The 22,745-nt window shown below is 47.5% G+C and overlaps 2 protein-coding genes across 8 annotated transcripts; both read left to right on the top strand.

The window, feature by feature from the left end:
* Positions 1-450: 450 nt before the first annotated feature.
* LOC308217196 (C-C chemokine receptor type 8-like) lies at positions 451-3,042 on the top strand (the record flags this gene model as incomplete). The annotated part of the gene is made up of 2 exons (XM_080610116.1): positions 451-495; positions 1,972-3,042. 2 exons carry the CDS (start codon positions 451-453, stop codon positions 3,040-3,042), a joined length of 1,116 nt encoding a protein of 371 aa, XP_080466242.1.
* Positions 3,043-8,886: 5,844 nt separating this feature from the next.
* Positions 8,887-22,737, top strand: SLC25A38 (solute carrier family 25 member 38). 7 transcript variants are annotated; one of them, XR_013958949.1, is made up of 9 exons: positions 8,915-9,378; positions 11,752-11,873; positions 12,501-12,585; positions 13,777-13,956; positions 14,383-14,551; positions 15,155-15,321; positions 16,674-17,431; positions 20,697-20,805; positions 22,579-22,737. XR_013958949.1 is itself a non-coding variant. In XM_080639617.1 (7 exons), the coding sequence occupies exons 1-7, from the start codon at positions 9,006-9,008 to the stop codon at positions 16,794-16,796; spliced, it is 912 nt and encodes a 303-aa protein (XP_080495743.1). In that variant the 5' UTR covers positions 8,887-9,005; the 3' UTR covers positions 16,797-20,081. The 7 variants fall into 7 exon arrangements, 4 of the variants coding, with proteins under 4 accessions (XP_080495743.1, XP_080495745.1, XP_080495742.1 ...); XR_013958951.1 differs by lacking the exons at positions 20,697-20,805; positions 22,579-22,737 and adding exons at positions 20,099-20,264; positions 20,359-20,651; XR_013958950.1 differs by lacking the exons at positions 20,697-20,805; positions 22,579-22,737 and adding an exon at positions 20,099-20,653.
* The last annotated feature ends 8 nt before the right edge of the window (positions 22,738-22,745 follow it).

Raw genomic sequence — 22,745 nt, 5'->3', positions numbered from 1 at the left:
CATCTTCACCAAGAATCCCTGAAGCAGAGGAAAAGCAGCACTGCTTCCTCTCTCCCTGCCACAGGGACTGCAGAGCAGGGGCAGGAGGTGGGATGGGAGCACGTCACCGGCACAGGGGAGTAATTGCAAACCTCTTCCACTGACGTTCATAGAGATGCTCAAAGTGAAAGATCACACTGCTTATTCAGAAAATATACCTGGCAATTTCCGTTCCTCCGACTGTCACTGACAGGCTGAAATCATTGGTTTGGGGTTTCACACATCTTCAATGCAACACTTATTTCACAAAGGAAAAGGCACTTTATGACTGTGCACTGCTCCAGTGAAGTCCTTGCCTGTGACTCGCTAGGGTAAACGCTGTCACCATATACGGGTGAAGGTATGCCCACTTCTTAAAAGCTGTGGTATAAAGACATCATATTGGCACTTTTTCAGACCCAGTGTTGGATTATGGAGGGGAACTTGACATACGTGCTGGGCTCTGAGGACATGTCGGTGAGTCTCTCCCTGCTGGGCTGCTGTCCTGCAAGCACATGTGAAGGGTCCAGTTTTGCCTATGGGGACACATAGTGCTGGTAGGGATGATGGGGGGTTAGAAGAAATCAGTGTGACTGTTCTTCTCAGAAAACAGCCATGGGGTGAAAATGTCTTTGGCTCAGGAGGCTGTGTTTGTGGAGGAAGGCTGGCTTTAAGGGCAGGGGTAATGCTAGGAGGACATCCTGACCAAGAGATGTGCCGTCACCCGTCTTTACCTGTTTGGTGTCGCTGCCCAGGGATGCTATGGTTACTGCTGGGTGGGCTGCAAGGGGCCAGGGAGCATGGAAGGGGCACGTTGCTAATGCTGGTGCATCCTGACAGCTGCTGGGAGAGCAAAGCCACCGGTTTTGAAAGGAAAACCTGTTGGCAGAGTAAAGTCTTGGTAGGCAGGAGCTGCTGGCAGCAGCAGTTTGTGCTGGCACAGGCCAAGGGAAAAGCTCCTGATGGGGAGGAGGGAAGAAGGGGCAGAAAGCCCTGTCTGCTCTTTGGGAAGTTGTCCTTCAGACCAGACCTGCCACTTCTGATCCCACCTGGCATAGAGAAACATGCAATGTGCAGCACCCACTGGTGACCTGTATGTGCTGGTGCCTTTACAGCTGAAAGCCTGCTGGAACTGTGCAGGACCTGGTCCCATGAAATGCTATTTCTGGCACTCAGCTAACTGGAAACACAGCCTTTAAATGAGCCTCAGTTCCTCTCTGAGCCCTTCTCCCTTCCTCCTTTCTAAAGGAAACATGGAACAGGATCCTGAAACCTATGCTGGGGGCTCTCAGTCCTCTGGACATGCCCTTTTGTCTTCTTGTTTGAAGATGCTCCCTGTCTCTGGTGCTGGTGCCCCACCTGGACTGAGGCATGGGGCTGGGCATCCCACATGGAGCTGGTAGGGAATAGTGGTAACCTCTGGTTTACCACCACAGCTGCCAGAGGACCTTGCATGAGAGGACTGCTCACTCATGTTTGTTCCTTGTTTGCATCATAGAATCATAGAATAGTTAGGGTTGGAAAGGACCTTAAGATCCTCCAACACAGCTGAGGCACAGTCCTCATGGAAAGGGACTTTTTGTAAGAGCAGGTAGTGACAGGACAAGGGGGGAATGGCTTTAACCTGCCAGAGGGGAGATTGAGATGAGCTGTTAGGCAGCTCTTCCTTGTGAGGGTGCTGAGGCGCTGGCACAGGGTGCCCAGAGAAGCTGTGGCTGCCCCATCCCTGGCAGTGTTCAAGGCCAGGTTGGACAGGGCTTGGAGCAACCTGCCCTAGTGTGAGGTGTCCCTGCCTGTGACAGGGGATTGGAACTGGATGAGCTTTAAGTTCCCTTCCAACCCAAAACAGTCTATGATTTTATGTGGCCTGTTGTGAGCTGACTTGTGCCTAGTATGTATACTAAAAGGGTAATTCGGTATTTGAGCCTCATGAACTTCATTGTTCTTGGACAGATGGGTTACATGTCCCCAACATCTAACTCCTCTGCAGCCTATGAATACAACTTCTACTACCCAGAACTGGACATCAACTGTGATCTTGACAATATCCCAGCATTTGCATCTGTCTTTTTTCCAGTGCTGTACTCCCTCCTCTTTGTGACTGGCCTTGTGGGAAATGCTTTGGTCGTTTGGATCCTAACAGTTTTCAAGAAAGTCAGGGCCATGACTGATGTGTATCTGCTGAACCTCGCCATCTCTGACCTCCTCTTTGTTTTCTCCCTCCCCTTCTTGGTTCAGTACTCCATCACAACTCAGTGGACTTTTGGTAACGCAATGTGTAAAATCGTCAGCTCAGCTTACTTCATTGGCTTCTACAGCAGCGCCTTCTTCATAACCATCATGAGCGTAGACAGATACTTGGCCATTGTCCAGTCTGTCTACGCTCTACGGGTTCGGACAACTGCTCATGGGGCTATCACCAGCCTGGTCCTTTGGGCAGTTGCCATTTTAGCATCAGCACCAGACTTGATATTTTTCCAGGAGACAACTTACAGTAACCAGACTAAGTGCCTGCCTCACTATCCTGACAGCAGCAATGGCTGGAGGACTTTCAGTAATTTTGAAGTCAATGTCCTGGGGTGGCTGATGCCTGTTGGTGTTCTCATCTTCTGCTACCACAGCATCTTGAAAAACCTGCAGAAGTGCCATACTCAGAACAAGTACAGAGCAATTAAACTGGTTTTTATTGTTGTCATTGTGTTCATCCTCTTCTGGACCCCCGTCAACATTGTGCTTTTCCTGGACTCTCTGAAGAACATGCACATCATCGATGACTGCCAGACAATCCAAAGGTTAGACCTAGCCATGGAGCTGGCTGAGGCACTCTCCTTTGTACACTGCTGCCTCAATCCAGTCATCTACGCCTTTGTGGGTGAGAAGTTCAAGAAGCACCTCCATGAAGCTTTCAGAAAATATGCCCATTTTCTGTTGTTCTGCAAAGACCACAGTGGCCACAGACTGGACAAGCACTCCTCTCTGCATGCAGCGTCCTCACAGTCATCTTCTGTTGGTGCTGTCTTGTAGAGCTACAAGTGAAAAACTTTCATCCTGAACACATGACCTGAAGCTGAGAAATCCTCCCAACAGGGCATCCACAGGGAAGAACTGTTTGGGCAACCTTTTAGGATAGGAAAAGTAGAAGCAGCATCTTCAGCTTGCTTTTTAACATGGTTGCCTTTGGGGTTCTTCATTTTTAGTGTCTTTCTTTAGCATCTTCCTCCCTTTTCCCTGGCGTGTCCTGCCCTGCCTGCATTCGGAAAGGGAGGATGAAATTACCAGCAGACCTCTGTGCTCTCTGAGCAGCAAGGAGAGATGCCTCAGAAGCATTTCCTCCCCTACCTCAGATTCAGTACTGAAAGAAACTGGTTATGTTTCCAAACTCAGGACACTTGGCTGCTCCTTCCTTCATCCCATCAGAGTGGACTGGCTTTGTAACCAGGGTCAAGGCTCACAGCAGGAGCAGGAACCTACTCTTTGGGGAGAAAAGGCCAATGTTTAAGGTATCATGCCAGGGCCTGGCTTTGTTGACAGATCTGAATGAGGCTTCCAGCCCAGAAAGAGCTTAATGGGTGAGTACTGAGGCAACAAAGAGAAATGCTATGCATGTGTTTTGTTGTAATCAATGTGGAGGAGTATCTAGGTATGATCCTGGCTTTCCATCCACTACCAAGGCCTGCAGCTCCTGGGCTGGAAGTGTTTGGAAGCTGTAGCTCAGAAATTACACTGTGGTTGTCAAGGAAAAACCCTTATGAGAATGAATGAGTGCCCTAAGGATGAGTAGAGAAATAGTTACCACGAAGAAAAAAGATGAAGAGTTGAAAAATACTGAGTGTGAGCTGAGAGAGCAGTAAGAGTGATATGCCAAAGCTTCCTGTGGTCCTCCTTGCTGGTAAGCCACAGGCTAGGGTGGTTCCTGCTTTCAGCAGAGGCCCTGATCTGCTTGCCAAGTGGCTGGTTGTTGTGAGGATGCCCAAAACAGGATGGAGAGAGATACAAACTGGGGTAACACACATAGCATCCTGTAACATGGAGGTGTCTAAAGCAGACAGCACTGGCTGGCTTGAGTGGCCAAAGGCTCCAGAGATGCCTAACCCCAGATTTCCGGCTAGAAGAAACTCACATTTTGCCATGGGGGAACTTTTTGAACACTTCAAACAACTGATGTGCCAGTATAGTTGCTGCTCTTGAGTGTATGACTGGAGATGACCTCCCAGTTACTGCTCCAATTTGGTAACTGTGAATGGTTGGTTTCATAGAATCATAGAATGGTTAGGGGTGGAAAGGACCTTAAGATCATCTAGAGATTTATATGTGAATGGTTACCTATACATAGAGATGTACATAGACATACATATATACACGTGTGTCTATACACACAAATATGTACGCATACATAGACATGCATATATATATCTCTTTTTTATATATGTAAATATTGACAGATAAATGCAATGGTGTTCTAAAGCTTTTACTCCTGATCTATTTCTTCCTACAAGGTATCACTATATTTGAAGTTTTGTAATAAAGATACTGCATGTAATGTAACTGCACCATACTTGCACCTGAGGAACCTATTTCATCATTAATTCTTTCAGCTTGTGTGTTTTCTTCTGTCCTGGGCAGTGCTACAAAACTGACAATCTCTCCAGCTTCCTAGGAAAAAGAAGCAGAGAATAAATTATCTTTTCTTCTAGACATTCAATTTCCTGTCAATGGAACATTTCCTGCCCTTACAATGTTTCCACACATTGGGCTGACTTCCTTGAGGAGAGCAGAACAAAACACAAACAATTCTGACCACAGGGAAAGGCTCTAGTCCCAGCAGGAGGATCACATCCAGGAGCAGCACTCCAGCTCCTGCCTTTCAGTGCGTGCCAGACCCCCCTTGGGCAAACAGGGGGTTTGTATGTTGCAACCACTCAGGTGTCGAGAAGAGGATTCACAGAAATTCAGGACAAAGCCAAAGGGTGGTGGACAGCACCAGTTTTCTCCCCTGCAGTTTCACAGTGTGAGCCCTCTAGATCAGACCTCGCTCAGCTGAAGCACAAGAGATGGAAACAATTTCTGCAGCCAACCCTTCTGTGAGCACTGTGGGATATGTGCTGGAGCCTATTTGCCCAAACTGGCAAGAGGACGGCCTTTCAGCTGGTGCTGCTGAGCATATCTACTAGTGGATATGTCCCTCTTTTCAGAGGTTTTGCTGCTGTGGTGTAGCTGTGGGGGTGAGGCTGTTATCCAGGGCTTCCCCACAAGGGTTGTGAGCCTGTAGTGTGAGTGTAGCATAAATGTGCAGCCTTCTTTGCAAAGTCTTTCACTCCTCTAGTTCTCACTGGAGTCTAAAGGGCACCTTCCCCCTGCTGCTGCCCCAGCACTGGCTGCAAACTCTTCCAGTGAAGAGGCAGGAGATGCTTTCTGCAGCTCACAGGATTTCCTGCCAGAAGCAGCTACCTTCCTCCATCGCAGCAGAAACAGCAGGAGCGCTGAGCTGGACCTGATCTCAGCTTCTCCTTGCAGCCCAGCTGCTGCTGCCTTCCTGTGCAAAGGAAGCAGGTGAGACCCACATCTAGAGGCTGCACGGGACCTGCCCTGTGTTGCTGTGGGTAGCCAGGAGCATTGTTAAGACCTCAGAGCTCTTCTCCTTCCTGAAGGGACAAGCCTGGGAGCAGTCTCCTGCCCTGTCAGTGTCTGTGAGGGCACTGAGAGCACAGGAGAGCAGGAGGCATGTTCCTGCATCTGTGAAAGCTTGAGGGTAGTGCCAAATTTTAGGGTCATCCCAAGAACTGGGAGCACAAGAAGGATCCAGCTGCTGAGGCTAGACCATCATGGAATCAATAGACTGGTTTGGTTTGGAAAGGACCTTAGGATCACCTAGTTCCATCTCCCCTGCCATGGACCCCGTCTGTTCACCCCCTTGCATGAAAAGTACCCACCACAGTTGTTGTATTGGTCCTGCTCATACCTGGTACTTAGCTTTATATCCTGATCTTGCTTTTCCTTTTTGCTGAGATGATGCAGGTTAAAGAGGATTCAGGATGATGTTGGCACATTAAATTGTCTTGTTTTAGCTTCACCATGTCATCTTAAAATAGAGATCAGAGTAATTTTTATCCACATTCAAGCTTCAATCTAGAATACATACTTGTTTTCTTTTGATTTATTTGTGTTAATTACAACAGAGGGTCCCTTCTACAGAAGGTCTCTTTTAGAAAGATGGAGTCTTTGATGCCACCTGTGATGCTCTGTATGTTTAGTTCGACAGGCCTTGACAGGCTGGAGCATTGCAGTGGCATCAGTGGGGTCATCTTGCACAACTGTCACTTGTTGCACTGTGAAAACCTGTGCAGCACTTGTAGAGAGCAAAAGGGTATGTTTAAGGACCACCCTATTGAACTACACCAGCTAAAAGTGGGGTACAGTGTTGCTAGACCCCTTGGGAAACAGCATGAAGTGGGACCTGGTAGAACTTCCACATCTTTCAGCTCTGCACTGCAGAACTTCCACTTTAGCGCAGAGAATGGCAGTCTCAGTGTCTGGATCCAAAATGGCATGAAACTTGTCCATACCTGGCTTTTTCTGGCATTATGCTGAAGCCTCCTTCCCAAAGCAACATGGAAACAATGCTAATTAAATCCCTGGCAGAATCTCTGGCTTTCAAGTCACTTGTTCAAGCCACTGCATGCAGTCTGGGGATGAGGATGGGAGCTTCTGACTTGATCCTTTCCAGAGAAGTCCTCCCAGCCAGCAGCACAACTCCATTTCTGCTCTGGTAACATCCATCTATACTTGCAGGTCAGAACCAGCCAAAGGTTTAACAAGGGAGTAAAAGAAATGTTAACAAAGGGTATTCGTGTCCTGCACCTCTCTTGGCTGAAAGATCATCCCGCACAGGGATGGGCCTGCATTATCATGCACAAAACTCCCAACCTCCCTGGTAATTGTATCGTGATCCTATTTTCAGCCTCTTGAAAACACTGATTTAGTATATACCAGTTATGAAGCACCATGGAGATTATTAACTGTCAGGAGAGGATCCAGAAAGATTCACAACAGAAGATAATACAAACCAAAACCCCCAGAACTTTAAGTATTCTGTCTAGATGTAAAAAACAGTTTAGGAAATTGAAAGAGAATTAGATCCTTAGTCTGAATATGTCAATTTTAACTGTAACATGTGGGCTGGCATGCATTTTGGGTTAATACTTGTATCTCAAAGGCAGCAAGTAATATTGAGCAAAGCAAAGCAAAGCAAAGCTGCTGCTGTACTACACCAGCCTTGATGCACATGTGTGCTGCTGCGTATCAGTGTGCTTCTGCATCCATCTGCATTCCTGCTGACTTGGCTGAAGTGCCCAAATGCACAGAGCCAGGTCACAGAAATCCCCTCCTCAGAATAGCAGCAGCGTGATTTGGGTTACCACAGCCTCTGCTGACGAGTGCATCTGCTGGGGCCTCGTCCTGACCCAGCACTGCTCTCATCTTGCGGCTGGTCAGGACTATCCATGTGGGTCCAAGGTGCTTTCCATAAGTCAGTGAAGCAGCATCAGTGCTGCTTCATCTCCTCATTTGTTGTGAGGCTTAATTTAAAGGAGCAAAACTCTTCCAGGTCCACAGCAAGCCAAGAACCTGGAGGCTGCTGATACTGTCAGGGTTTCATGCTGGAAGAGCTCATTTGTGGAGTGTGCACTGTTCGCTACTGTGACAGTCTCTGTTTTGCTTTGGAAAGCAACAGAAGTGTCCATTGTATCTCCAGCCAAAGACATAAAGGGAGAAGATCCTGCCACACCACGCTGAGCTCCCCGCAAAAGCTCACCATACAGAAACATTTGAAACACATCACTTGGGTCTATCAGCCTTATTTAGAGTCCTTAAGACCACTCCTTTAAACAATCGTTTAAATGAGTTTTTACTGTGCCTTCAAAGCAAATGTAAACTGCCATGGTTAAAGTCAGAATTAGTTCTGAGAACAAAGCATACCTGTCAGTGCTCAGGCACCTAACCAGTCCCACCCAGCACAGCAGAAACATGCCAAAGGACACCAGCCAACGGAGCTTTTCCGAAACTACAGATATCTCCCTGCCAGTTTCCCAATCAATGGTAATGTATTGAGTTTGTGTGGCAAGATTTGATAGCAAGGGGTGGCTTCTATGAGAAGATGCCAGAAGCTGCCCGCATGTTGGAAGTAGCCAGTTCCAGCTGACTCCAAGATGGACCCATCGGTGGCTACAGCGGTATCTGTAGCACCTGTGTGATAACGTGTTCAGAAAGGGTAAAATCCACCATGCAACCGCAGCTAGGAGAGAGGAGTGAATAACTAAGACAGAGGCACAGCCCCTGCAGACACCACAGTCAGTGCAGAAGGACACAGGAGGTGCAGAGCAGAGATTCTCATGCAGCCCATGGTACAGACCATGCCGAGACAGGCTGTCACCGGTGGTGGCCCAATGTGAGCTAGAGTAAGAAGCACCAGGAGGGACGGAGGTGGGCTGATCCTCTTCTCCATGCGTTAACAGCAGAGTCGGTTAATGAAACATAACACAGTCACTGCCTGGAGGAGGGAACTGCATAATAAGAGAGGAGCCCACAGAAGGCAAGAGGGGGTCCCTAATGGAGAGCTTTTGCTGGCCTGCGTGTTATTTTCTCAGAGAAGTAGATTGTCTCTTTATTAAGGGGCTGCCATGTGGCCAAGCGAGCAGACAAGTGGTCTGTGCATGTGGCTATTGCTGTGCTTAGGACTTTGTTTCTAACAACAGCCCATCACAGCTGGAGTGTGTCAGGATAGGCTGGCCTGCACTCAGCTGGGGCACAGCAAGCTGGTTCCCAGAAAAGCAGCTCCTGGAAGCCGCTGTGAGCTCCTCCCAGCCTCCTTCTGCTCCTCTGATAAGGAATGGAGCTCAGGCCCGTGGGCTGAGGGCTGATGCCAGTCTACAAGTGCCCCACTGCCGTCAAGGTCCCTTCCAACCCGAACTCTTCCATGATCGTGTGACTCGATGCTCTGGAAGCTCATCCCTCTGCTGCAGGCCCAGGAGCTGGAAGACCAAGTGGACACCCCGGTGGTAAGACAGCGCCAGGGACAAGATTGGGTTTATGAACTGGAATCTCCACAGCGAGGCGGCTGTGAGGGGACGCTGAGGGAAGACACGGAGGCCACGTATTATAAACCCCCCCGTTCCCGCTGCCTGTGGCTCAGATAGCCCGCTGGGGCGCAAGTGCTGGATATCTGAACAGCCAAAGAACGTGACAACAGCTAAAGATGTGACAAGAACACGGCCCAGTGGTGTGGGGAGGCGAATGACGGCGGTGCCCGCTCACAGACCCGGCACCGCTCCAACAAGGCCGCAGGCGACACCGGCCTCAGAGGGGGTATGCGGGACTCGAAGGGTTAAGGGCAGACGCATGCGCTTCCCGCCCTCCGGGTTGGCTGCTCGGATTGGCCAGCGGCGGTGCTGCGTCAGTGCGTCCCGGCGCGCTCAATGGCTGGGGGGGCGGTGCTGGGATGCCGCGGCGAGAGGCTGAGGTAGGGGTGGAGGCGTCGGTAACGGGCCGGGGTTCGGTAATGGGCAGGTGCCTCCGGGCTCCTCTCAGCGAAAGGGTGTGAGGGGAGCGGGCCTTGTGAGGTCAGTGTGGGCCTAATGTGGGCCCATGCACCGCGGCCGTGGGGCTGGAGCGGGATTTCATTCGCGTCCGACTGTCCGCGGTGGAAGGCGGCCGTGAGTGTGCTTCTCAGAAAGCACCGTGTGGCAAGCCCCGGTTCTGCCGTTCGTCATTAACCAAGCACCGTTGTGTGGTGGATATCAATCTTTAAGCGGGCCTATAAGAAAAAATGGGAAGAGGTTTTAGCAGGGCCTGTTGTGACAGAAGGAGGGGTGATGGTTTTAAACTAAACCCAGGGAGATTCGGTCTGGATGTGAGGAAGAAATTCTGTACAATGAGGGTGGTAAAACACTGGCACAGGTTGCCCAGAGAGGTGGTGGCTGAACCATCCCTGTAGACATCCCAGGCCAGGCTGGATGTGGTTCTGGGCACCCTGATCTGGTTGAAGACGTCCCTGCTCATTGCAGGGGTTTGGAACTGGATGAGCTTTGAAGGTCCCTTCCAACCTAAACCGTTCTTAAACAGCGGAGATTTAGGTTGGATGTAAGGAGGAAGTTCTTCCCTATGAGGGTGCTGAGGTGCTGGCACAGGGTGCCCAGAGAAGCTGTGGCTGCCCCATCCCCTGCAGTGCTCAAGGCCAGGTTGGACAGGGCTTGGAGCAGCCTGGTGTGGTGTGAGGCATTTGTGTCCATGGCACGGGGTCGGAATTGGATGATCTGAATGTCTTTTCCAACACAAACCATTCTGTGATTCTGTGTGGGGTTTGAAGTGCCAGGAGGTGGCAATGAGTGTGGATGGGAAAACTCTGCCTCAGCTAAGCAGGCTACGCTGTGCTTGGGTGTGTTTGGGCGAGGTTTAGGGTGTGGGCTGCTTTCAGGGAGGGCCCCACTAGTGTCCATGGCACTGTGTGGCCTTGGTGTTCATTGAGAAGGGTTGGAGGCACTGCCAGCAGAGTGCCAGACAGAGTTGGATGGGATTAGGGCTGGGACACAGGGAGTTCTAGGGTGGTGGGAAGGGGGCACCCACTTCCTTTGACATGGCAAATGGTTACCAAATGGTGGCTGAGAGATTGCTGCTATTGCTGTTCCTGAGGTTGCAGATGGAGATTTGATTGAAGGTATAAAGAAATCTGTATGTGGAGATCCTGAAATACCAATTAAAGATCACTTGATCTGCAGGCCCCCAGCATTGCTTTCCCACTGGCTAACCCTCCTGTTGCACCTCAGCCCAAAGGAAAGGTTTGTCAGATGAAGAAATACTTACAATGAGTTGTGTTCTGAGAAATGTAGTGGCACTTAAAGCAGTTTTGAACTTGACAGTAAGTATAAAAGAGGTGAATAGCCAGCAGGGCCAGGGCAGTGATTGTCCCCCTGTGCTGGGCACTGGTGAGGCTGCACCTCAAATCCTGTGTTCAGTTCTGGGCCCCTCACTACAAGAGAGACATTGAGGTGCTGGAGCGGGGCCAGAGAAGGGCAACAGAGCTGGTGCAGGGCCTGGAGCACAGTGTGATGGGGAACGGCTGAGGGACCTGGGGGGTTCAGTCTGGAGAAGAGAAGGCTCAGGGGGGACCTGATCGCTCCCTACAACTGTCTGACAGGAGGATGGAGTGAGGTGGGGTCGGTCTCTGCTCCCAAGGAACAAGGGACAGGACAAGAGGAAACGGCCTCAAGCTGCACCAGGGCAGGTTTAGATGGAGCTGAGGAACAATTCCTTCCCCAGAGGGTGCTCAGGCATTGGAACAGGCTGCCCAGGGCAGGGCTGGAGTCACCGTCCCTGCAAGTGTTCACACACCGTGGAGACGAGGCCTCAGTGCCATGAGTTAGTGGTGGCCTTGGCAGTGCTGGGAAACGGTTGGACTGGATGAGCTTAAAGGGCTTTTCCAACCTGGTTGATTCTATGATTCTGTGACATTCAGAAAACTTTCCAACCACTGAATTGCAAGGACATTATGGAACAATCTCCCAGGAAAAGCAGAGGGACTGAACACCAGAAATAAAACTTAGACTCTGAAAAAGTTTCCTGTGCCATGTCCTTAGCATCTTTGGTTGGCTCATCTTGCTTTCCTTTAAAAGGCATAATACCAGTTGCTCTATTTCCTCTGGTGCCATTCTTAATTAAGTGGTCCTTTTCTTCCTCTTCCAGATGCATCCAGTCCTAAAGGCCTTTGTGTGTGGCTCCATCAGTGGGACTTGCTCCACACTCCTCTTCCAACCCCTGGACCTGCTGAAAACTCGCCTGCAAACTCTGCAGCCTGCTGTGAATGGGTAAGAAAGTGGGGATGTTTGTGCACAGGGGCTGTGGGGTGCTACACCATAGGCTTCTATTTTGTTTGCTGGCTGGGGCTTGGAGTTCACAGGGCTTTAACTTGGGTACTGAAAGTCTTTCTGAAATAAGAGCTATGTTTTTATAACATGAAGGATTGATAATTTGCTCCAGAAGAGAGAAAATGAGTGCTTTTGTGAGCATTTCATAACATGAGGTTACATTTAATAACATGTAACCTCAGCATTTGTCTGTTCTCACTGGAGAGACCAGTGCTTGCTGGAATGGCTGCCTGAAAAATCCTGTACCGTTGTGACATAACATTTCCAGGTGTGCAGCTGCTCCCATTTGCTTAATGTAGTCAACCATGACTATGTCTGCTGCTGCTAACAAAGAGAGTGAGCAACTAAAAGTGCTAATGAGAGAGATGTGTATTACAAATAGTGGGAGAGCAGAAAGGGATGGAAAAGCTCTGGAAAAAATACAAAGAAAAGCAGGCTGAATTGAGAAAGAGTACCTCAGAGGTGCTGGGGTAATGCACAGAGGTATGAGTGAAAGGGAGTGGCTGTGGAGTACATCTGCCACAGTGCGGAAGCAGGTCACCTCTGCAGTTCTTGTCTTCCTTTTAGGTCCAGCCGTGCTGGGATGGTAACAGTGCTCTTCAGGGTTGTTCGTACCGAGAGTCTTCTGGGGCTCTGGAAAGGAGTCTCTCCAGTAAGTGGCTGTTTTAACTCTGACTTCTAAAAATAAGTAGATAAATAAACCTATTGCTTCATAGAATCATAAAATGGTTTGGGTTGGAAAGCACCTTAAGGTCATCCAGTTCCTACCCCCTGCCATGGACAGGGACACCTCACACTAGACTATGTCGCTCAAGGCTCTATTCAGCCTTGCCTTGAACACTGCCAGGGATGGGGCATTCACCATTTCTCTGGGCACCCTGTGCCAGCGCCTCAGCACTCTCACAGGGAAGAACTTCTGCCTTAGATCTAACCTGAACTTCCCCTGTTTCAGTTTTAATCCATCACCTCTTGTTTATTACCAACTATGGCTGCCTGGATTTAAATAGCCAGCTCTATTATGAGTGTACAGTACATAGTGTACAGCCAGTACAATTATGAGTGAAACCTAGTGTGTTAGATCAAATCCTATTTTAAGCAATTAATGTTGTGAATTCATAGAATCATAGAATAGTTTGGGTTGGAAAGGACCTTAAGATCATCCAGTTCCAACCCCCCTGCCATGAGCAGGGACACCTAACACTAAACCATGCCGCCCAAGGCCTCATCCAATCTGGCCTTGAACACTGCCAAGGATGGAGCATTCACAGCCTCCCTGGGCAACCCATTCCAGTGCCTCACCACCCTAACAGTAAAGAATTTCTTCCTTATATCCAATCTAAACTTCCCCGTCTAAGTTTTAACCCATTACCCCTTGTCCTGTCACTACAGTCCGTAATGAATAGTCCACCCCAGCATTCCTATAGCCCCCCTTCAGATACTGGAATTCCATTGATTTGATCATGGTAGTCCCTGTGGTTTTGGAGTTCTCAGCAGCGGAACACTTTGATACTTTTGCTAATGTGGGGTGGCAACTGCACCAACTTAATTTTTTGTTTTGGAATATTTTGTTCCTAGAAAACTGAATCAATTGGCTTTCAGTGTCATACATCATAGAATCCCAGACTGGTTTGGGTTGGAAAGGACCTTAAGATCATCCAGTTCCAACCCCCTGCCATGGGTAAATGATTTATACTTTGTCTTCTTTCCTCAGCATGTTCGCTTCAGTGATTTTTCATTTTCTACCAAGCTTCCTGTCAAGTTTTACAGTCTTTACAATGTTCTGTAGTACATTTTGTCTTATGTATGCTTTTTCTTTCTTTACTTGCTTCTGTTTCCTCTGAAGTCCTTTGCAAGATGTATTCCTGGGGTTGGGATTTACTTCAGCACCTTGTACATGATGAAGCAAAAGTTTCTAGTGGACCGGTCACCCACAGCCCTGGAGTCTGTCCTTCTGGGTGTCACTGCACGTGCAGTTTCTGGGGTTTGCATGTTGCCAGTGACTGTAGTGAAGACCCGATATGAGGTGAGTATGACTTTGTCACACACCTTCCTTGTGATGAGGCAGAAATTCCTCTCTCTGGAGAAGGTTCCTGCCTCTTGGCTACAGCCAGGGATGTAGTCCTGATTTCATCTGCGCTATCCCATTGTGCAGGAAATGCCATGCACTGATATTCAGGCAAGAGTTGTTAAGATGAAACAGAATTCACCCTGAGATTTTTAAGTTCCAGTTGTATAGAATGTTTGTGTAGCGTTTTTCATATTTTACCTTCCTGAAGGGTTGTTTTAAAGGTAGATGAAACCCACTTTTGGCCTTGGGCTGTCCTCTATGCTGCTATCTTGGCCATCACATTGGGTGCACACTACAGGGCTTTTTTGGCTGCTATGGCCTCAGGCTGTCTGTAGGGCTCCTTGGCCTGTATGAGTGACTGACCACTGTCTACCCTTGCAGAGTGGAAAATTTGGCTATGGAAGTGTATATGGAGCTCTGAAGAATATCTATCAGACGGAAGGGGTTCGTGGCATGTTCAGTGGGCTCACTGCGACACTGCTGCGGGATGCTCCCTTCTCTGGCATCTACCTGATGTTCTACACACAGACCAAAAACCTCACACCTCAGGGTAAGGCTGAACACTGGAGGCTGCAATGGAAAATGTTTATCTTCTCACCATCTTGCCCTGCAGTTGCCTGCTTGCATGCTCTGCTTGTTGCCCTCTACCTCAGCGGTTAAAATTAGTCTCTTGTAGGGCTTTAGGTGGGACATTCACGTTTTGGAGAACTCTAGACCTATAACTCAGAAATGGAAATTGGCCCTAAATTGATTGATTGTCTTTATGCAGACTGGTGCATAAGGTGGGTTAGTGAACAGTTGAAAGAGAGGATGTCTTTGAGTGCTTTCTGCTGCTGGTTATCTTGTATACTGATCAGTTTCCACTAAACCAGAGCTTCTGTGATGTTAGAACTGGCTGGGGCAACACTTGCACAATCTTTCCTTCTCTGAGTAACTGAAATTCAGTTCCCCAGCAAATGAGACTTTTTAATAGTGCTAACTTTACACTCATAGCCACTTTTCCCCTTGAAAGGCTTCTCTACCCTGCATGGATTTTAACTTCGTTTAGACTCTGACGTTGATTTAATCATTTGGTAGCTTTTCACTTTGTCACACAGCATGAGTGTTCCTGGCCTGTTTCGTGTCTGAGTGCATTCTCTTTGCTCTGTTGCAGATGAGCTGGATCCAGTGCTCATGCCCTTGCTGAATTTTGGCTGTGGGATCTTTGCAGGAATCTTGGCCTCGCTGGCAACGCAGCCTGCTGATGTCATCAAAACACACATGCAGCTGTCCCCACAGAAGTACCGCAAGACAAGCCAGGCCATTGCCTTCATCTACAAGGTGAGGTGAAGCCTTTCCCATGTGCCACTCAGCCTCACATGATCTCCTTTCTCGACGCACAGCTATTGTAAGAAAGCTGTTGCCTTTTAAAGGAGGTGAACAAATGTGACTGATATGCTCTTGCAGTCAGGCTAATCATTGTCAGCTTAAGAAGCTGAAGAGGGTCATGCTGTGGGAGACTGAGGCTGAATCTCTTGTTCATGTACAGACCTGTTCAGTCATAAGTGGAAGGTACTCTAGTTGATGGTCTGAAAGCAGTCAGGAGCTTCAGTCCATTCCTTGCATTTCATTGTAATTAGAGGGGCCATTATGATGGTGTGCTTCTCTTAAATTCATTACAACACAGTGAATTTGCTCCCTGATTATTTTATCATTCCTCAGTCCTCTGTCTGTTTTCACAAAAAATTGGAATTGGAGAGCAGGCTCAGAGAACTGGAGCACAAAGGTGGGCATATTCCAGTAAGCATCTCTCCACACAGACCTGCTTCATGTTTTCAGGCTGGTGAATGATTTCACTTCAGTCCTGTCTGCTACATACTGATTCTTACACTGGTAGTGATGGAAAGCACTTAGCTTATTTCATTGTAACTTCATTTCAGCTTAGCTTAGTATGTATGCTTGAAGCAGATGTGCTTGGTTTATCAGCATAGGCACATCTGTAGTTACCACACTGGGGCAAAGGGTTTCTTCAGAGTGAAGTGCTGGTTTCAGATACAAGCCAGGTACAAAACAATTATTTGCCCTTTGGACATTAAAAGAGACCAATATTCAGGAATGGGATGGAGATGCAGTCAAAGCCCACCTTTCCCTTCCTGCCCTCAGAAGGGCAAGACTTGGCAGGTTTCCTTTGTTTCCATATTGAGCTCTACTCCTTAACTGAAATCTGTTTATTTGTGCATGTATTTTTTTGTGCATGCTACATTTTTCTCTCATCAGAACGCTTTTTCACTTCAGTACTCACAGATCTCAGTTTTTAACAGAACAGGTAAGTGACTTTTGGAAATACAAAGCTCTAAACCAAAGACAAATAATTTTCCTGAAGTGTCTTGAAACTGTTACACCCTCAGCTTCGGTTTGTTGGGCTTGAGCATGGCTTTCCCCATCCATTGTCTCCATCCTGGCATTCCCTTCTTCACTCACTGCTCTTCCTGCTTTCTTGGGTAGGCCCTGCAGTTGTACAGCGCTACAGGTTCTTCCTCACCGTTCAACGCTACTTAAATCTGAGTCTTTCAGAAACCATTCTGAGTCTGAGCTGAAATCTGTCCTGTGCTGTTCTGTGTAATACACAATGAGAAATGAAAACACTAGAGGCAGGTTATGATGGATTGCTGTGTGTTTCTCTCCCATTGCAGGACTTTGGGTTGGCAGGCTTTTTCCGAGGCGGTGTGCCCCGTGCCCTCAGACGCACCCTCATGGCAGCAATGGCATGGACGGTGTATGAACAGATGATGGAAAAAATGGGCTTGAAATCTTGACTGTCTTGCACAAGAAGTGACCAGCTTCACTCCTGCTGCTGCTTGCTGTGATCAACTGGCACTAGGAACTTCCCAGTTCCACAGAGGAATAAGCTTTGCTCAGCCAGGAGGAAGAAAGTCCTTCTGATACAGGGGATTAGGCCTTTTGGCAACTAGAGGAAAGGAAGGATTGGATCTTTGTGTCACTAGATCGGTCCACTCCAGAAGGACTGCAGTTGCAGACTGCCGTGGGCAATGGCAGGGTTTCCACAGCCTGGTAACTATGCTAAGAAGCCCCTTTTAAAAATAGCTCTGTGTTCACCACCTTTATTCAGTGAGACATTGCTGAGCCAAAAGCATTTGAAGAGAAAACAGTGGCTGAAGAACCTGCCAGCCTGATCCTTGCTGGTCTGGCCAGTAAGACCACGGTGACCCACTGTGTGATGTAGACCCTCCTTCCTCCTATGGTTTGTTCTGTAGATTCTCCTTCCTCCTATGCTTTATTCTCGCAGGGGAGCATTGCAGACCGTGGTAGGAGACTGGATGTCTCTTACTGTGTATATCACAGGAATGAGTGGAAGAGAAATGAAGTGCTGAAGGAAAACCAGGAACATGGTTTCTATCATCACTTTGTGCTGTGCCTGGTAGCAGAGAAGGTAACTGGTACCTCCTTGCTGTGTTATGTGTTATCATGTAATTGAGCATCTTAACACTCTTGAAATGTGCTTCTGCCTCTACAGCAGTGTTTGCACAGGAATTAAGAAGCATAAGGCACTTTAAAATTGATTGCTACCAAAGTTGTACTTGTTCCCTGAGAAACATTTTTCCTGCTGGTCTCACAATATCAGGGATGCTCAAGTATTACATTTTTTATCCAGTTGTGCTAGAGATTTATTTGCTTCCTACTACTCATTTGTTAATCCCTGATCAACACCCTAAGTGTGAGCTGGTCCTTAGGTGTAGCTTTTAGGGTCATAGCTCATAATGCATAAATATATAATGGAAGCAGATGTAGATTTCTCTTAAAATCTGCTGCTGATTGCATGTGGAATATGTTTGGGTTTGGAAAGAAAAGGCTGGTCTTTCCTGTTTGAAGAAGTTTGAAACATGAGTGTTTGTTAGGGAACTTGAATTCTCTTTGGGCTCCACACAGACCCTTCACAGTTTCCTGGCTTATCATTTCTCTTAGCAGGAAGTCCACAGTTCAGAATTCCTGAGTTGAAGCTTAGATAAATACATTTATTTTCATCCACTGTGCCTTCTTCCTCATTCCTACTGTGTTAAGGCAGACCTCAGAGTGTGTGCTGTCCAAACTTGGGTACAGCCTGCTCCCCTCTTCACTTGTGCCTCTCTGCTGGCTGGCTGGGTTGGAATTGTTGCAGCTCTGTTGGCATTGCCAAGCTGGGCATGGAAGTGTGCATCTTCTGTAGTGTGCTTTGCAGAAAACATATCTTTGGCTCTTCTTAAATATCTAGGGATATTACCAATCACTTTAGAAACAGAGCAGATGTCTCTAAGCATAAAGACATGGCACTGTAGCTGTACAACCAACCAGTACTACCTACCTGTTTGTAGTTGAGAGTGGAATTTGCACAATCACTGCCTGCCCTGGCAATCTCCTGAGCACAAGAGTAGAGGGGATGTGGGTTGTAAGAGATGTTCTTTGCCAGACTCCTACTTCAAGAAGGTTTGATGACTGACATGAAAGTTAAGTGTGAGTAAAGTGTAAGGTGGCAGGCTGGAGGCTTGGAAGGTGCGCCTGTTTTGAGCCTCACCCCATCTGTGAGGGGACAGTGGTGCTACACAGTGCAGGAGTCTCCAAGAATGGTGGTGAAGGGTCCTGTGTGTGCATATCTTCATGTTAATAGAGCACTGCATGAGATCATTCCCTGTTGTGACTGACAAGCTGTCAGATTCCCTCTGTTGCTTCTCGCTGTCAGGCACGTGGGCACATAATTGGCTAAATCCTAAGTATGACGAACTGTTCCTTTCTTTTGTTTCCCCTCCTACCCTTAGTGACTTGAACTTGTGAGAGCACATGAGACAGCGCTAACTGCACACCCTGCTGGTAGTTATCCTGAGCCAGGCGGCAAATCTTGAATTAGGTAACATCCTCATCAGAAACCTGAAATGCAGGAACACTTCAGTGACTTTTATGCCCTGTACTCCTGCCTGGTCCAGTTACAAAGGAAGAACTAGAGAATTTATTCCCATGTGCCAGTGTTTTAAAGTCCACTGATTATTGTTTTTTAAGTCTAAAGCAGTGTTAGCTTTTGTTTTGGGGAAGTTTTTCCCTTTACTTTGTGGAGAATGAGGAGGCTCTTTGTGGCAGAGTGAAAAGTACAGGCTTTTTGACTTGTGGATTAGCCTGGGCTCCTCTGAGTTTAAGAAATGGAGAATCTAAACTGCATCAACCTTTGGTGCTGCAAATCCAAAAACTTATGCACGTGTGAGTTGGAGAGAGTGAGTTTTGTGGTGCGAGTTTTATTTATTACTTCTTTTGTCAGGTGTCTCGTAGATGGGGGAAGGGAAAGCCTGAAGTTCTGTTTCACTGTCTCCTGAAAGCTGTATCCCATAGGCAGGCACAAGACTGTTTCTCAGCTCTGATCCTTACCATCCTTCACCCTTTTGCCCTCTTCAAAACCATTTTGTTTCTGAAGTGCTTTATTGTGTTTCTTAATAGCTATAGAAAGTCAAGAAAAACAAATGTGTGGACTTGAAGTTTAGATAGATTACCCCTGAGGCTGTATGCTTCTAATCAACAACAAATGGGCAATGTACAGCCTAAATGCAAAGTAAATCAACTAAAAGATCCAGATACAGGTGTTTAATCACATACCTGCATCATGACTGCAATTCAACGCTAATGATCCTATCAGATTATCACTTCCAAAGCCATCTTAGCTTGATGCCAAGGAAGGTGGTGTGATCCCTTGTATATGTGGCAGGATGCAGTCAGATTCCTCTCAGAATGACCTCACGTACTGGCAATACCATATTAGTGAACATGTATTGGCTGTGCTTGCCCTCTGCAGCTGTGGTGTGAGAACACAACTGGTTAACATATTGAGGCAGTCAGTATTTGAATTGTAAGGTCACAAGAGAAATAATCTGGTTATTTATGTTTTACAAACTTCACATTTCCATTCTTCCTGTGTGAGTATTCCCCTCACACTGTTTAAACAGAACTGGAGCTTTGGAACATGGCATAGGTTTGAGTATTGTGAGTGTTTATGTGTCTATCTAAAATATTTCTGTGAGAAGGTGTATTATATATTTCTATTAAAAACTGGTTGCCAAAATGAACCATGTCATCTCTGCAGCGTTTCATTAAAAAACCCAGCCCCCAAACCAGTCAACCCACGAGGGGTGGGATGGAATAGAGTCTCCCAAGAGAAAAGAAAAGGAAAAGTGGTCTCCCAAGAGAACAGAACTATTGGATGAGTTCAGAGCACATACATGGCAACACATATTCTCTTTTTCTGTAAGGTATAATATACAATGGCTATGCTAGTGCAACCTAAATCAGCTTTACTTAAATGGAAAGAACACATAATAATGGGGAATCTTGTCTTTTTCACAGCTTCCTCTGCCTGCCTACTGTGTGTAAAGGCTGATGGAAACGGAAGCTCCATACTAGCTGGTGAAATACCCACCTTTAGGACAGTGGGGTCTGAGTGCTCTGGGGAGAGACTGTTTCTAATCTGCCAACCAGGTCTTTGCTACTCAGGCAGTCTGATCTCAGCAGGGGACAGGACACTGTGCCTGGGACATAATCCTGTGCTGCAAAGTGATGCTGGACTGCTGGGCTCTCCTCTTGCTGCCACAGTGTGGTCCTGGGATTCATTAGCAAGTTATGCTAAGCAGAGCACTGCTGTTGTTGATACTGAGATGTATATCTGTAACCCCTTCTCTTTTCAGATACTGCCTAAGTGATATATTCTTACATGGAGTTATCTGTGTGTAACAGTCCTACCAGACAGTCCTGGTGTGCAGCCTTGGGCCAGCTGGACCTGAACTGCTTGTCCAGGTACTTGATACCATGTTATGCTGGTGATAGTGCCCACTCCTGCACGCAGGGCTCCCCAGAGCTCTTGTGCTGCCTTGGAGAACCACCTCCAGTGTAGAAGACATTGCTGCTTGTGCTGCTGAGAGTGGCCCTAGCTATGAGAAGAGATAGACAAGCTCCTTAATCCTCTCGGGTAGTGCAGGATGGGAAAGAGAGAAAAAATCAGTTTAAAGGCAGTGTCCTTGTAACAAAACACTGAAATAAGGATCCTCTTTACATATAAAAACCAGGCCAAAGCTTTGCTTGCTTTTTTAATGTATTACGTGCCATAATCACTGACACCACAACTGCACAGAAATTAGTCCTCATCTCACACACACATGTACTTCTACAAACTTGGTATGGAGCTCCTGAATCCCTTCTGGCATTGCTTCTGGTTTCAAAGCGTAGAGCTGATTTTCCACGTCGCGCTGTCTTCATTTCCAATTTGATCCCTATAAAATGCTTTGGGAGATTATACCATAGTGCATTAAGGATTATTTTAGTAAAAATGGCAAAAAAACCCCAGAAAAAGGTTAAATGAGACCTCCACAACTTCTGTATCAGCTGTCAGGCAATTCTAGCTTTGTAGAATAAGAAAAGAATAAGAAAAGAATACTTTAGTGTCGAGCACGAGTTTTCCAAGCCCTCTCATGGGCTCTGGAGCTCATGGTCTGCCAGAAAGGGCCAAAAGTAACAAGAAGAAATAAGTGAAATATTAGATATTCCAGAGGAGTGTGGAATTCTTGCCAGCAGCACTCAGAGAATGGTTGATGTTGGAAAGGACCATGGGGTCACCTAGTCCAACCTCCTTGCTCAAACATCTGCTTTGATAACATATTTAGTGCAATATGTGTTACTGAACTTCCATCAATATGTTCAAATACACTTTGAATGCAGTTGGCTTTTGATGACGCAGAGGAGCTCTCCAGACTAAATCTACTGCACACAGCATGGTAACACCACCACCTCCCCTCTTCTCCCCACAAGCTAATAGTCACATCATGCTCCTGTTAGGAGATATGTTGGACATAGCCCCATCATGTCAGCTCTTGCTATCCACAGCAACACAAGTCTATAATGTGTTAGGCATCTGTGTAATAGTCAATGATCTTGCTGAGAGCTCACAACTATTTGCTGAGTTTCCTTTTACTCATCTTCGTCACCACCATGTGGCAAAATGTCTGAATGACTGTCGTAAAATGTATCCCAAAACTGTTCTGGTGATCCCACTAATGAAGATCATCAAGCGAACACACAGAAGACTGTGAGAGCCAGCTCCTGACCCGCAGGTTGAGCTTTTGGGGAAAGTTGCAAAGTGGCTGCTCACCAAAACGGGACAAGGCTGAGAACATTGGGGCTGTTCAGCCTGGAGAAGAGAAGCTGCGTGGACACCTCAGAGCAGCTTCCAGTGTCTGAAGGGGGCTACAAGGATGCTGGAGAGGGACTCTTCATCAGGGACTGTAGTGATAGGACAAGGGGTGATGGGTTCAGACTGAAACAGGGCAAGTTCAGGTTAGATCTAAGGCAGAAGTTCTTCCCTGTGAGGGTGCTGAGGCGCTGGCACAGGGTGCCCAGAGAAGCTGTGGCTGCCCCATCCCTGGCAGTGTTCAAGGCCAGGTTGGATGGGGCTTGGAGCAACCTGGTCTGGTGTGAGGTGTCCCTGCCCATGGCAGGGGGTTGGAACTGGATGAGCTTTAAGATCCTTTCCAACCCAAACCATTCTACTACCTTCAAGCAGCTTCTCTTCTCTAGGCTGAACAGCCCCATTGTTCTCAGCCTGTGTTTATACAAGAGGTGCTCCAGCCCCTGATCATCCTTGTGGACCCGGACCTAGAACAGGATCAGGCCTTAGATCTGGATCTGAACTTGGGCCGGGACCCGCCGCTAGCAGCCTCCTGCCCTAGCAACTCCCGCCCCTC

This window comes from Psittacula echo (assembly GCF_963264785.1).
Source record: "Psittacula echo genome assembly, chromosome: 2".
In the NCBI taxonomy this organism is placed as follows: domain Eukaryota; kingdom Metazoa; phylum Chordata; class Aves; order Psittaciformes; family Psittacidae; genus Psittacula; species Psittacula echo.
The sequence above is the reverse complement of the archived record's forward strand: the minus strand, read 5'-3'. Positions and strand labels throughout refer to the sequence as shown.